The following is a 15,690-nucleotide window of genomic DNA, read 5'->3' on the forward strand; positions in this document are numbered from 1 at the left end:
ATAGCAGCTGTTTCCTTATATGTCCCTGCTCCTGTATTGTGATTTGCATCATTCATGATCGAGTAACAAGTATGTGCCTAGGAGGCATGTTCTGTGTAACAATATCCTAAAGGGTACGCCATTCGTATCTATGGCTCAGAAAAGTAGAAATGCAGTTTGCTATTTACTGAAAAGCTCTCGAAATGTTCTTCAGGGGAGTCTGATATTTCTCACAATGTTTTGTTATCAGTGCATGTTTACAGTTTCTAAAATCATATCTGTTGTGCTTTAGTTCTCATTTTCCAACCCATTAAGTAGTAATATCATGTTGATCAAAGCGTCCGTGGCAAAGTTCTTGATCCACTCTCGTCACTTTTGAGATTAACTGTTTGAAACGAATGTAGGTAAAAATCCTATTGGTAAAAATCCGGGTGGAAATCCCAAAAACATTTAGGTAGGTAAAAATCCGAAAATTTATAAATTTTTCAGAATTTTTTCTTTTCAAATATTCTGAGACATTTGGAATATTTTAATTTTTTTTTAAATGGAAGGAATTTTTGTTGAAAATTAGTTTCTTTGAGAAATAAATTTTTGTTAAATTTTTGTTCAAATTCGTAAAAAATGCTAAATTTTTTACCGCGTATCGTTTGAAACTGATGCCAAGCTCAGTTCCATTTTCACTATAGGCCTACTCTTGATTATAAAATAGACGAGAATCTATGCAACTTTGTGATTTTGTTGACGTGGCGCAAAACAGAAGGATTTAATATTTCAAACATTTCAACTTTTACCAGCTCAAAATATCAAAAGTTTTATGCCGTAAGACGCCAACGTGAAAAGTTCATCCCATTGTAACCGGATAACCAGAACTATTATTATAAGGCTTACAGCTGAGTGAACAACTTGAGCCTTGTCGTTGATGAAACCCCGCTTTAGAGACACCCCGCACACTGGAAGATGCCTTTACAATCGAGAGATAGCAAGTACAGTATATTGAGCTTTGTTGCTGTCATGTCACAGAACTTATTGATTATGACTTCTCTATATGTATGATATTTGCACATCTCAACATCTCAACATTTGAGAAGAAAGCAATAGTAATGCTATGAGATATCTAACTACAGATGACAAAGCCATGAATATGAAATCTCCACAAGGACTTGCCTTTTGAGAAAATCATTTCAAATTCTATGAATTGACAGAATGCAGCATCATCAGTGGCACGTGCCATCTTTCGTCTCATCTGACTTTGTGGAATGAATTATTTAGAAATCCATTCCCAGGAGATTTTAATGTTGAATTAAATCTGTTTCATGATTAATGCTTTATGATAAACTTAATCCTTTTGTCACGGTCTAGAAGACCCCGTGAAGTATGTCGTGCACTATTGCTTATAACTAAACTGCCACTGGGACCATGTCGCTTTCATTGGGCTGTTCAAAAACTTCAATGATAAATCTTTTTAATAGTTTTAAAACACCACTAGAAATTTGCTTCAAATTCACTTCTGCCTGCGTCATCCCCAAGCAATTGATCAGTTCCTCTGTTTAGAATCCAAATCAGTGTTAATTAAATTTCAGACGGAAACCATTGATTTTCATCACGACAAGTTCATCCAGTTGGCAATTTCCCGGCAGGCTCTTGCTGCGTTTTACCGACCATTTATTTCATTGAAGTCAGCCGTGTACAAACAAATGTTGAAGTTGTTATCGATTTTCCAACGTCACCAATGGGGCTATTGTTTTTGATCAAAGTTAGAGACGCAGTAGGCTATGTCCGTGTCTACCAGCAGTTGAAAGCCTTGGTATCCAAAGGGCGAAAGCCTTGGTATCCAGGGGGCACCTTTTGACTCAATCACACTGTTGCCCCAAACTACAGGTGCACAATGACATCGCGTGACAGCTATCATCTACCGTGTGGTGGTTCACATCACCATATAATGCTTTATACTGTACAACGATTTAGTTAGACTGCTGATGATTAAAATTGAAATGAAGATATATTGTCACAGTACTTCAAGAGAAGCAAACCCCACTATATATCTTTCAGAAGTATCTCGTGAATAAAGCCATGAGCCGTCTCCTCATCTGTCTCTGAACCAGCAGTAAAAGCTTGAACTGTCACTCCCTAATTGGATGGTTATCAGTGGGACTGAAGAAACCTTTTAAACTTAATGAAATTGAGCAGCTGATATATTTAAAGAAGCAAGTCTCCATTACTTCTCATTGGAAGTGAGGAAATTCACAGATTGAGACTAAGATATTTTAAAGGAGGGGTTATTTTTCACTTTGAGAGAAACCTTTTAGGGCTGATCAACTCAAATTAGAGCATTAGTCTCAGGATACCAAGAAAACCTGTTTTCATGTTGTTGTGGCTTATTTCACCAAACTGGAGTTTGTGAATTCAAACTCATCAACCTGTCATCATCTAGAATTACAAAATCAAAAGAAGTGACATGATTGTGAAGTGTCATGAAAACAACATGTTTTGCTTTTCTAACAAGAAAGGGTACCGGGCACTTTCATTGACAAGATGGTAAATTCACTGTCCCTGCAAGTCAGATTAATAGAGGTGAATAGCCTGATAATGAGGTCTAGTGAAAGTGACCTCCATTACCGGTCGGTACCCGCTTGCTTCCGGCCTCATTTCACATCGTTATGGACTGTTTTGTTAATGATGAGCACTCCTAAGAGATGACGTTTATCAGTTCATGGCTCATTAGCGTGACACACTGTAATACACTTTGAGTCGTAAGCACTGACGATGTGATCTTTCATGGAGGAGTAACGTTGTGTGCTGATCTTGTCTCAGGATTGGCCATAAGTCGGGATAGTGTCGAGCTGTTGTTTGGCTCATTCTTTGACTGAGACGTGAAACTGGCCCTGACTCATAATGCTCCTTTCAAGCTCACCTGTCCTGAGAGACTCCATTCTTTGACTGAGACGTAAAACTTGAAAAAGGGCTGGCAAAAGATCCTACTCTTAGATGATTTGAAACCAGCTACATCAATTTCTTTCATTATCTCTGGAGACGTTTAAGCTCATCTTCTGTGCGACATGCGCCTGGTTTTGCTGTGTCAGGTCATGTATAGAGCTGTTCTTCCACCATTTCAATCTACCCTCTACCCTGAACACGCCGTCATAAATTGTGTTATGAGCTGTAGTAATCGAATCTGATCATGTCTGAGATATGGAGGGACGAAGAGCGATCGATCGCCTCGTGATGTCATCACCAGATCCCATAGCTCACTGGGAAGCTTGAGACAGTAATCAACATGATTGAGTTATGATTGACCACTTAAACTTAAAGTGCACAGCAAGCCTTTGGGATACTTGAGCCCAGAATTCAATGATTTCCATGGCAGAATTCAGAGAAATCGCCATTCGTGCATGTTGCCCTGATGAAGAACACCCATAAGGTGGAAATTGTTACGAAAAGAAAATGACAGAGCTGTCGATGGAACTGCCTTTAACTGGATGAGATATTGGAAAAGATTACTTTAATATCTGATAGATCCTCCGATTCTGAAAGCCGCATTGAAAGCCAATATTGGATCTTCAAGCTGATATCCTAACTCGATGAAGTATTGGCCTTATCATCGCCAATATTTGAGAATCTGGGTTGAGTAGGAACTTCGGTGGATCTGGTCATCAGCAGTAAGTTGATTGGTCGTCGTCAGTCTCGCTAATCTTATCATCTGTCCTACTGCCGAATCTCATGTGTAGAGTTGAAATGAATGTTTACGGGTGTGCTTCCTGCTACTCTGTCTTGGAGATGTTTCCCAAGAGAGTTTAGGATGGCACTTGTGAAAGCGAATTCATATTGGATGCATGACCAAAAAGAGAATTTGAATCTTGCATGATGCGGACACTAGCTATGGTCATGTGCAGTTTGATGCAGGCAGCAGGTGGAGGATTTCTAACTATGCTCTCGTGAGAGACTTTGAATCCATTTGGTTCAACAGAAGGAGAACCAAACAGGATGTTTACATGCAGGCTTCGGGCGAACACACAGGAGTCAATTATTGATGAAACTTCTTTGGACGTCACGTCCTCGTGATTTATCACCACTGGGACTACACTCGATGCGGTGACCAGCAGTTTAATCAAAGGTCCACATCGTTAAGCCTTCTTCTCATTAAACATCGAGATCAGTCAATGAGCTAGGCTGTCGTCCTCATGTACGACTCTGTTGAACATCAAATTGACTTTCTGCTCAACATTATTTCTGCCAAACACCAAGTCTTCTACTGCCCTGACAGTCACAGATCAGAACAAGACGCACATGTGATTCTTTTTATAATGTTCAGCAATGGTAAGAAAGATCTGGATATCAATATCCCCAATTTAGCTGCTCACAGGAAGAAATGCTACATTTGCCCTTTCAACAATAAATAGATGGCTGATATTTCCCACTGAATTGAATAGTGTGATATTGCCATCATTTCATTCTTTGACGCAGAAATAGAATGGCTAAAGTAATAAATGTCACAGGTCGGACAGCTTATCCGATACTGATGATATTAAACCGATTCCAAAAGAACTAGAAAGGCGACATCGTTCCATTTGCGGCTTTGTTCTGCAGGAAGTGACTGGATGACAAAACTGATTTAGAATTCTGCAATGATGACGCAAAGGGGAATTTCAATAAAAGAATAATCTTTCTGCTTTGTAGAATTTGAAGAGATGATGTGGAAAGGTTTTTCTTGAATGCTAGAAGGCATGGAAAGTTTCACGAAATAATCATCCTACTCCTTGCTGGCAACAGTAAAAGGCTGTGGTCGATCGAAGTTGCCTTCTTGGCTGAAAGTTATTGAGTAGATATTGATGTTTTTTCCACAATGATTTGGGTGCAAAGTCACAGTTGCCACTTACCTCAGAGTGTTACAGATCATATGTACCTCAAGACAGCTTATACTTGCCAGAATCGTATGTGGCAGAAGAAATTGATTAGTGAAACGAACTGGAAGGAGTGCCTTTCATCTTCATCCATCAGTCATTGCAGAGACTATCTACCAGGTTACAGCAATAATTGGTGGTTTCAAGATGGCGTCTATAGCATGAGACGCTGATAAGTCAACGATACTGCTGTAATGTAGTCACATATTCAAAGGCACGTACGTTTATTATAGCTTTCTACACAATTGATGTTGTTTTGTCCGATGAATTAAAGTCATGACATGTCCATCGCTGCTACATGTATTAGCTGGCTGCGATACAGGGTTAGGTTGCAAATGGAGTCAAATTGGTCATCTTCGGGTTGTGATGCTCTGATGCTCATGAATATTTATGCTTTGAAGGATATTATTAGCACAAATGTTTTGTGGGGGACAACCAGAAATGACTTTATCGGAAGTGGTAAAGGAGGGATGCTGACGTTCAACAACGATGGATCGGCATGATCAGTATGGTTGAATAGTTGGAGACGCCAACCGACATCAGATGTTATAAACTGATACTTATACAAGTTTGATTGCTAGCTAACGTTACAGCTAATGTACAAACATATTGACAATGTTATGCTTCAATATTGGTATGTCTCTGCAAGAAGTGTCTGGTCATGATGTCTGCTTGGATAACCTCCATTCTGTCCAAACTCAAACAATAACATACAAGTTTTAGCGAACGAGATCTATGGTTGAATAGCGAGACAAGATGATTGCAATAAAGCTAGATCCGCCAGACGCCAGTTCTAATATGAAGTTGTATCTTTTGATTGGCATGTAATGTACTCATACAATCATATTGCTCAAGTGGGTCTCGACATTCTCATCATCTTCCTCGAAGCATCACATTATGAGGTCTGGACAATTGCATGAAGGAATGATTTCATCCAAACTTGACTTCTATAAGATGATATGATCTTCAAAGGAGATGAATGGTTGAATAGCAAAACAAGATGATGTCGACAAAGCATGATGCCACAACTAATATTGAGTTGGTCCCTTTGTTTTCATTCCATGGACCAATACACACAAGTATCCCGGATCTCAACATTCCTGCTGGTGCTACTGCCTGTTAAGGTTTGAAACTATATCTGGTTAATGGCCAATACAAGGACATACGAAGTTCTGTTACCAGATTTGAGGCAGACTTGGGGAAGGGGTGGTGTATAAGTTGGGGCTTATGTTCTGATTAATGCCAGGAATATGTTGCAAATGCTTAACTTGGGAGAGGATGGGGTGAAAGAGGAGGCTTATGTTCTGATCGATGCCAGGAATATGTTGTATGTATGATAATAGAGTGACTTGCCTATCAGATGTAGAGGTATCTCAGTTACAATTCATTTGATGACAGATGTAGCTTCATATCAAAGGGTTTTTTGGTTTGGTTCATCTTCCAGTAGCAGAGGTGGATTTGGGGGTGTGGAAGCGGCTTATGCCTCCGTCATCACTGGATGGTACTGGGTAGTGGGTAACATTACATCAGATCTCAACTAATAGTAAATAGCTGAGATACTAGCTTGATATCCAGTCTGTCAGTTGCAATATATTGGAGAACTGACATAGCTCTTGAACAAGGCACTCACAATATAGGTTAGTAGTGATATCGGAGAGGCATGATGGTCAGATGTCAGCTACAGGTTGTAATGTTTGATGTTATGGTAACCAGGACCGATATCGGCACAGTGAAGTTGATCCTTGCTTATGAGTTGCTACAACAATCTGATACAGTGTTCATGTGGAAGACACTTCACCATGCAGTAGTTTTTCTTCACCCAGTTGGCGAATAGTGATACTGGAGTGGCATTGTCATCAGATGTCAATATAAAGTCATGTCGTTTGATGAGTACAGATACTAAGATTGGCAAAGTGAAGCCTCCAAATGGCATCGTATTTGAACAGTTCTTGTTCTATGTCGAAAGAGTAAATATGTTGGCATTCACTGTGGCCCTCTTCCCTGCGGCTTTTCCAAACAACATCAGTATTCTCGAGATAGACTTCGTCCCTGGCCATGAAAACACCCATTTCTACCATCCATTATGATATCTGATGGTTGCAGATGGTGTGACCAATAGCGTGTATTGGTCATGTGGGGCTCAGCGAAGTTATCTACCAAGAATTGTCATCTTATCAGGTCAGGCCGACGGTATAGTCATGATTCTGGCCATGACTGATTTCTGATCAAGATGTCATTTTCTTGTAAAGGAGTGTGAATGATGCCTTCAAAGGGAATATTGACAGTGTGGATGGGCTTGCACTGAAGATGTTCTTGACATGACAACTTGCTCGTGCCTTCTCCAAGGTTGTGCTCGGTGAAGACAAGGATTGGAAAGGTTGTGCCTAGATAGATCCACAGTTCAAATTCATAAGCACTAAGTTTTAAACTTTGTGACATTGCTTTACTTTCAGTTTTATGGTGAGCCCGAGCATGAGTGTTGGGTTTTCCATGACCCCCTACATGGTCACAGAGGAGGGATTCAGAGAATGCAGCTTCAGTAAGGGACGCCCCTTGGTGGAAACTGACGTTACTAGTATAGAAATCGAGGATTACCATCTCAGCGTGGGACAGAATTACTTCATTGGTAAGTTGATTGAAGCTTCAACTCTATAAAGCACTGTCACTTTACGTAAGTCAGACACCTTGCCCTAAGGTTGTTTCTCTTCAACAAGGATCATGTTGCCATTTTTCACTTTAAGTTGAACCTGCAATGGACTCGCACCCAGGAGGAGTGATTCTCAAAGTTGGTATCAGGGATTGTGCTCTGTCCTGATGAGTTCATCTGAGGCATTTGCTCCAAAGCAACCCATTAGTTCAACCTCTTTGACATGCATCATCATAATAATGATATATTTTAACTCTTCTCTTGCCAACAATGCAAATGTTCTCTTGTGCACCAGAAATCTTTCTTGCACTGCAATCACTTGAGACAATATTATGAGCCCCGATCGTAACCGATTGTTTTTGATTCCGCCTCATGTTATTGCATTGGTGCAGTAACGTAGACTTGTTTTGTCGACTCATTAAACATGGATGCAGGCTTGATGTGGTTGGCAGGTTGTATTGGCACTTAATCTTTATGTTGGTCTTGTTGATATAACAGACCGGGTCACCATTAAAGGGACAATATAGGCAGCAGCTAGGCACGCAAGATAAAGTTACATGAGGTCGCCAATAGGGGTCTCTCACATCTCACAGTACATTGAAATTATTCATGCTTGTATGAGGAATATATCTAGTGCTGAATCTGACATGACCCAGAGGCCTTGCTGTGTATATTAGTCACCTGAAGATGGCCAAATTAGCCCCTCTACTCCTGCCTATAGTCCCCCTTTAAGAAACTAAAACAATTGAAGGAAGAAATGGTGTGATTCTTCAATTGGCCACTAGAGGTCTGAAACTAAAAACATGTTTGTGATCGAGATAAACATGCTTCTCCTTTCCAAGAAAGCTTTCTTTTCAGCAGTTTGTTCAATGGTATTTCCATGTTTTTGATTGGCTAACCTGTGCTTAGGAAATAAGTTTGCTGTTTATGGTGAACAGTCCAAAACGATAATCATCAGGAAAATCAGGAGAGCATAATTATTGTTACATGGTAATATCAGTTGATGGTCCAGTTATTTAATTACTCATCTCAAAGAGTTTGAGTTTGAAGTCAACATATTGCACGTCATCAAAGCGTCATACAAATGTACGATTTCGATAACTGCAACTTATAATGGAGCCATGACTGTAGTTAAAATTTAACCAATCAGTGGCCACCTTGCAGCATGTTGCAGCATCTCAGCTCGCATAGTTGCTGGTTTGTGTGGCGATTAACATCATTGACACCAGGGGAAAAGAGATGTGCAGGGGGGTTATCTCCCAAGGAAGGAAGTGTAATGCTAGCAGAACAGATCGTTTTCCACTGCTTGTCAAAATGGGACACTTATTTTTTGTCCACAAGTTTGGCTTTCATGGACGTGGAAAAAGAACCAATCGGAGGTGGGCATCACAAGATCTGATTTCAAATCTTATCATTTAAGTCTATCGGATACTACTTTAACTCTTCATTCATAATTTGTTTAGCTTTCAGCTTCTACAGGGTGTATCATATAAATGCCTCAACTTGGTATTACTTATCGTAGTGAATCCTTGGAATTTGCTTCAGTTTTGATAGCAAGAATAGTCAGGGTCTGCAACTTGACTCCAAACATGTTGCCATAAGGTAGTGCAAGTATCAGGATGAGATAACAAGTTGTTGCACTGTTTGCGATACACCCTGTATATCTTGCATTTGCACTTTACTAACATCGTTATCGAACAGTTACAAAAGTTAGTGTTAGTTGCACTCCAAGTTCTGAAGACATCAAAACAAAGGGCAGATGCCATTGATAATCTGTCCTTATTGTGCAACTTGGTTTTGTTGTCGCTCCCCTTTGAAAGTTTATCTTGCTGCACTGACAGAGACAGATTGCTGGAAAGCTGTAGTCTGTTTTATCAAAGAGAAGTTATATTGGGTTGTCCTAAGTTGCCTCATTAAGTGTTTCTTATTGGCTGGGGTTACTGAGTCTCACAGCAAATTAGGAGAGTATATTGCAGCTTCTAAAAACTTCTCCAGTGTAGAATGTCATTACGGATCCAATGTTTGAAGTTGATTGCATGCCACAAGCAGACTGACAGTAATCCATTATCAGGACCAGCCTCACGTTCCTTCCCAACAAACAGGCAAGAAGTCCTTCTCAGACATGAATTCCTGCCATGAAAAAGTCATCTACAACTGGCGAATCAATAAGGGACGTGATTCTGCGATTAAAGAAAGCCACTGCATGCCATCGATCTTAGCTTATGAAGAAATACTCGAGGAATTAGGGAGGTTCATCAGGCGTGCTCTGCGGGCCATGAGTGACATTCCTGCCATAATCAATGATGGAGACATCTAATCAAGAGTGGCGTATGATGAGAGTGGAGGAGTTATCTGCAGATAGAGGTCATGGTGGACGTTTGACTTGTGTGTTCTTAGGTAAGGCACCGAGATGATTGGTTCTCTCTGCCAAGCCTAAAGAAGCACACAAGCAGTGACCCTCTTTCAAATACGATCTGGGACCCTTAGGATTTTCCCCCCAAACAACAGCATGCGTAGTGCTGAAAAATCACATCACTTGCCACATCACGTCATCTTCATGTACCAGGAATAAACAACTAGTATCATATGATAACCATAGCCCATTGCTCAATTGGTGTTGGAGAAAAATGCCAGCGTCAGCTGAATTTAGCGTTATCTCCTTTGGTAAAGTTCGTTTACAATAAAAGCATTGGTTCTCATCACTGCTCATGCCGACTAAGCATCCAGGCCGAGATCCCTGAGCCCACTTTAGAATGGCCACTTTTTCCAGGCTTCCGTTTGGCTGAAAAGGCATCATTATCTCCTGCAGAAGTGACATTCGCAGAACAGCGACATCCCTAACAACAGCCAGACCAGAAAAACTCCGCCTCTTGGCCAAATAGGATTCATCATTGCCAACCGTAATGACATTTACAGAACACAATGACGATGACGCTAATACCCACGCCTACAAAAACTTGGCCTCTTAATGATAGAACCTCGGGTCAGCTCTGGACTTGGGAAGATATTGCTGGCGGTCAACTAATCATCTATAAAGTACTTCTTTGGCCTGATTGCCGCTGGGATGCTGTGTTCTGAAGGCGGCAGTCTTGTTGCTCGATGTGGTTTCGTTACCACAGGAGTATAATTGCTCCCCTCGGGTCAAAGATGGCCTAAGTTAGTCTAATTATGATAGTAACGTGCTGTTCATAACAATTCAGCCAGGAGTTAAACTTATAAATGACTTGAAGAAAAAGATTCTTCTGCTGAAAAGATATTTGCAACAGATAGGCTGTGAATCACCTTGATGATGAATGGTAGGGCAGTTCTCCTAGTCTTATAATTGCCGTCCTGGTAACAGGGATGGGGTACTAAAAAACGTTAGTCTCATTATATTTTAGAGTTCTTATTACTTTAGAATTTCAGGTTCTAGCCAGATTGGTAGTGCCTATGGTCAGCCCTTAATTGGTCCATCGGATATCCCTCGATGACCTTGACCTGGTGTTAACCTTTAGTATGAGTATGTTATACTGTGATGAATTCATATCATGTGAATAATGCATCATGGTCAGAGACAGATAGATATTACTCATCATCAGAATCGAATGTATTATTCATCGGATCTTACAGACCTCTTGCGTGCGTACATGGTTTCTGGCTATTTTGGGATAATTGTCAGAATTGGATAATTTACTGAAATATGTAGTATACCTCTCTGATGACACACTCTTTGGGCTGAACACTGCTGTACAGGGGTGTCCTTATTATAGAGGTAAAGATGTAGCAAAATACAGCTACAATGTCTCTAACGCTGGGAGACGATTTGAGGTCAACCGATTCCACCAAGAACTGCTCAAAATGTCGACTCATTGCCACCCGGTCTCGATAGTAGGTGCTGAGGTTATGTCAAGTAAGCACATTTGCCGTTTAACTATCACATTCTCAGCCTGGAGATCAGAGAGAACGCGAGCGCTGTTGCCAGAGCTGAAACGTTTTGACATTGTGTCTGGGGCAAATTCGTCATCTGACAACCAAGTCCATTCAGGTCATTAAGAACTGCTCAAGACCTTCCAGCAGCACTCCTTGCCAGCTCTCAAAACCATTGGAAAATGCAGTCCCCAATCCCGCTGAAGGTCTTGAAGTGTGTAAAGCGCCCATTGACAGTGAGAAGTAGGCCCGACTCTCTACGTCATGAATCATGTATTCTGCTTCGAGTGTGTTCAGATGGTTTTACCTGGAACTCTGCACCATTGGAGAGGATATCCATATTCTTGGCATGCCACGCAGGTCGATTAGGAATCACTTTCGAATATATCAGAGAGCAAGTCAAACACTGCATAAACATGTTCGAAGTTGGAATCGAAGCCGGCAACAACTGACATTATACAAATAGTCTAGGAGTTCGATGTGAGTTTATGATGGATGGACAAGACTCCCTGAGATATGTTTGAGGAAGTTTTCTTCCAATGCACGTACATGTATAAGAGTATATTTCAGGTTTATCTCTGGGCCATGGGTGCATCATGCGGTATGGTATAGACTATTTTCTCATCTCAACTTCCATCACGTTTGATCCGTTTATCTCTCTACCATCTAGAAAACTACGCCTTAAATTTGGTAAACAGAATGACATCAACGTACATCTGCTTTGAGACGTGATCTCGGCTAATTTAATCTCTCCCATCCTCCTCCGCGCCTTGTCTAAGTGGCACTTTTTATATCATGTTCATATCCTATCAGCTTTGATGTTACATTGACGAGTTTCGATTTAGCTCCAAGATATTTCCGATTCTCTCTCGGTGTGCTACTCAAGTGCTATCAAGCATATTGTCAATGCCTGGCTGTCTTTTTCGGGTGATTTTGTTAAAAGAGATGGAAATGAGTTGAGGAGATGGAGCAGGAGTAGCTTTGTGGGGAAAGACATGACAGGTATCAACCCAATGTGGGAGGAAAATGACAAGAATCAGGCTTTGAACGCCCTCTACACTGCAACCTGGCACTGTGGATTAGTGACAAGTAACGTTGATTCACTCCGTACTCCTTCCTCAAAGAACCACGGGGAAAAAACTTGATGCATTTTAAGAGGAGTGCTGTGTTAGTATAGTAGTGTTGGCTCAAAGCTGATTGAGACCTTTAGCATTCAGAGTTAATTTCCTTCGTTGCAGTGGTACAGCACGAGAAGCAACATTCAATGAATATCTTCTATTCTCGTTGTGTAATGGCTGGCTTGGGAAACATGACGTCATTTGCCACTATGGGAAAAACCGTGCTATTCAAGCCAAAATGTATATCAGTGAAAAAAGTCTTGTGGTATCTTTTCACAAAACCTGAACCCATTATGAAACAGATCTATCAGCCACATTTGTCTGGTGATAAAATATCCCGGATAAACTGTTCCTCGTTGGTAAAAAGGTTGCATGCATAGAGCGAATTTGCTGTAGGGCATTACCATCCATTGCATAGTTGATGTGGGGAGAAATATTGTTCTCATCAAACCAGTTTGCATCAACCAGCTAAATGCGGCCACAGGCAGGCAGATGTTGTTCGTGCAGAGAGGGAAATTATGTCCATGTGAATGTCAGAGTCTTTGACTGGAAGACATATCCTTCTGGAGCTGGTGGAGCTTTCAAGCAGGTTAAAAAAGACCAGTTCTCTCTGATGGTGCCATCAGTAAACCTACTGACATGACCATTCATTGGAAAGCTTTAGACCAGTGCTTTCTGATGGTGCCATCAGTAAACCTACTGACATGACCATTCATTGGAAAGCTTTAGACCAGTGCTCTCTGATGGGAACATCAGTAAACCTACTGACATGACCATTCATTGGAAAGCTTTAGACCAGTGCTCTCTGATGGTGCCATTTCTACTGTGATTTTCCTAGTTTTTGATAACTTCTTCTACTTAACAATTATTAATATCAAAGATCCATTGAACAACATCCCTCCTGCTATCGTGCTCTCATGTATTCATGAGAGTGATGATAAAACACCAATGTGTATCTGAACTTATTCAAACATACGCATAGTAGACGTAATTAAGCGAGGACTTTGATGAATAAGTAGTCCAGATATCATTTATTAATTATTCAACAGAAGATGAGAGGCTGAGAACGAAGATTGGTTTCTGTAGTACCGGTATATTTCTGACGGAATTATTTGTTTAAGGAGATGGGTTATGAGTGCAATCTGAGGTTTAAAGGAGGACTATAGGCAGGAGGTAGGGGTCCAGCTGATGGTCTCCCACTGACAAATGACTGTGAGATAGTAGAGACACCTACCAGCCACTTCATGTAACTTAACCATGCCCACCAGGCTACTCCTCATAGTCTCCCTTTCAAGACGAAGGAACTTGACACTGGTGATTACTTACATTTAGTATAAACATAGTGACATTCTCTGCTATTAGCCACTTGATTCAATGAAGGTTATAATTAGCTCTCTGTAAAAGGGAAGACTAAAGTAACCCCTGCCGCAGGTGATGGCTGTGTGGGCGGGGAGTATCTCATGTGGTTCCATGACTGCTTCAGCCTTGCCTTAATTGAAGGTCCATTCTTCTAGAACGCTGAAGATTCCTGATCATATTCATCCAATTTGGAGGCAGCCAATTAAGCAAACGTCAGATCACAGCCTGAGGCAGTTGTTACAAATATTTGAGTCACAAAGACAGCCCTCTACAAGAGCTAGCAATTCAAAGCAATCATTTCCGTGATGGTCCTAATGACGATCCCCTTAAGCATCGCCAGGAGGAACGATCGCTAGGAATCATCTCCGCAAGACGAGAAACTAAGGAAGACAAATCGATGAAAGATGACTTCAGTGGCAAATCAAAGCACGTCACTTGAGAAATGTACTTTAGAGGAAAGTTTTCTAATGAAAACACTGAGAGTGGCTGCCTGCATATCCTCCATGTCAGTCTTAATCAGAGACATAACAACCCGCCCCAGAAGTTGTATCGATCAAAATAACAAGTTATTCCGCCGTTGTCCAATCCCAAGATGCATACCCAGCTGATGTGAGTTCTATATTTAGTATTATCCGACACATTCTTGGCCAAAATCGATAAAAGCATGCTATTTCTGGCCCTGTCCATAATGTCCAGTGATTTAAGTGTCATGTGGGTGTTATCATCTGTTCATGAGTGTTCTCTCTAAGTTATATCAAGGTGTTGGTGGGTCAGATCTGAGCTGGTTCATCCAGGGACAAATCCCGGGTCTGTGGATGCAGTCAGAACAGTGCAAATGCACTTCAGCTTTTCACAATCTCATCATCTGACATGTCAGATCAGAGTTGGTAATTAATTTTTTCCTGTCGAGGCTTAACTGCTCCACCACAGACAGCTTACACCTGCACCTTTTATCGTTGGCTGTCTCCGCATTCGATGACATTTCCGATGACATTTAGATAACGAGGATGAGAACCTATGGCAGGAAATCATTTAAGAGCTGATTGTCTTCGACGACGGGGAAGAGATGCCATGATGAAGGAAATGCCACAGCAGGTGCGAGGATGAATGATGAAGTTGTCGGTCGTTGCGTGGGGTGATGTGGTACGGGTTGAAACATCTGTAAGATAAAAGACAAATTCATCCCATTCGGAAATTTCATGCTAAGAACAGCTTTTCGTTTTGTGTGGTTACCGTTGCTCTGATTGGACCTTAATGCAGTAACCCTTCCAATGTGGCTGTTTTTAACACCGAGTGCTGGTCAGGACATCTCCTAATTTCCCATTGGCATTGCTTCAACGTGATGAGTTTTGAAATGACTGTGGCGGTTTGTCAACAGTAGAATTATGCTACCCGGATGTCTTGGCAGAAATGAGTTTTTGAGTGATATTTTAGTCTGATAGTGATGGATAGGCAAGCAATTTGTGGCACTGTCTTGGACGTGTCATGTCTAAGAATGAGGTGGTGACGTGGTCGGGAATCAACTGTCTGCAGATCTGCTTGTGGCAAGTTAGTAGACAGGTAGAAGAGGCTGGCTGTCTGTGTTGCAGACACAGAACCACTTGTAATATGGAGAATGTATCTTGTGTGCTGGGCATTTATTTCTCATCCGCTATTAGACCACTTGGTCAATTCTGGCCTCTTGCCCATCTCTCTAAGAACGTTGGTCGTCCGTCACTTTGGCCCGGTGCCCACGTAATCTCCAAACACATCACGTAATCATTCCCAGCTCCATTTCCTTCCT

The 15,690-nt window shown here is 41.2% G+C and overlaps 1 protein-coding gene across 1 annotated transcript in view; it reads left to right on the plus strand.

Annotated features, from left to right (window-relative positions):
* Positions 1-15,690, plus strand: part of LOC135494602 (delta and Notch-like epidermal growth factor-related receptor) — a 35,598-nt gene that overhangs the window by 6,270 nt on the left and 13,638 nt on the right. Inside the window, exon 4 of the mRNA XM_064782727.1 lies at positions 7,331-7,503. Coding sequence (XP_064638797.1) covers positions 7,331-7,503 — 173 coding nt within the window. The remainder of the gene's footprint in view (positions 1-7,330; positions 7,504-15,690) is intronic.

Source organism: Lineus longissimus, chromosome 10, assembly GCF_910592395.1.
Source record: "Lineus longissimus chromosome 10, tnLinLong1.2, whole genome shotgun sequence".
Classification (NCBI taxonomy): Eukaryota; Metazoa; Nemertea; class Pilidiophora; order Heteronemertea; family Lineidae; genus Lineus; species Lineus longissimus.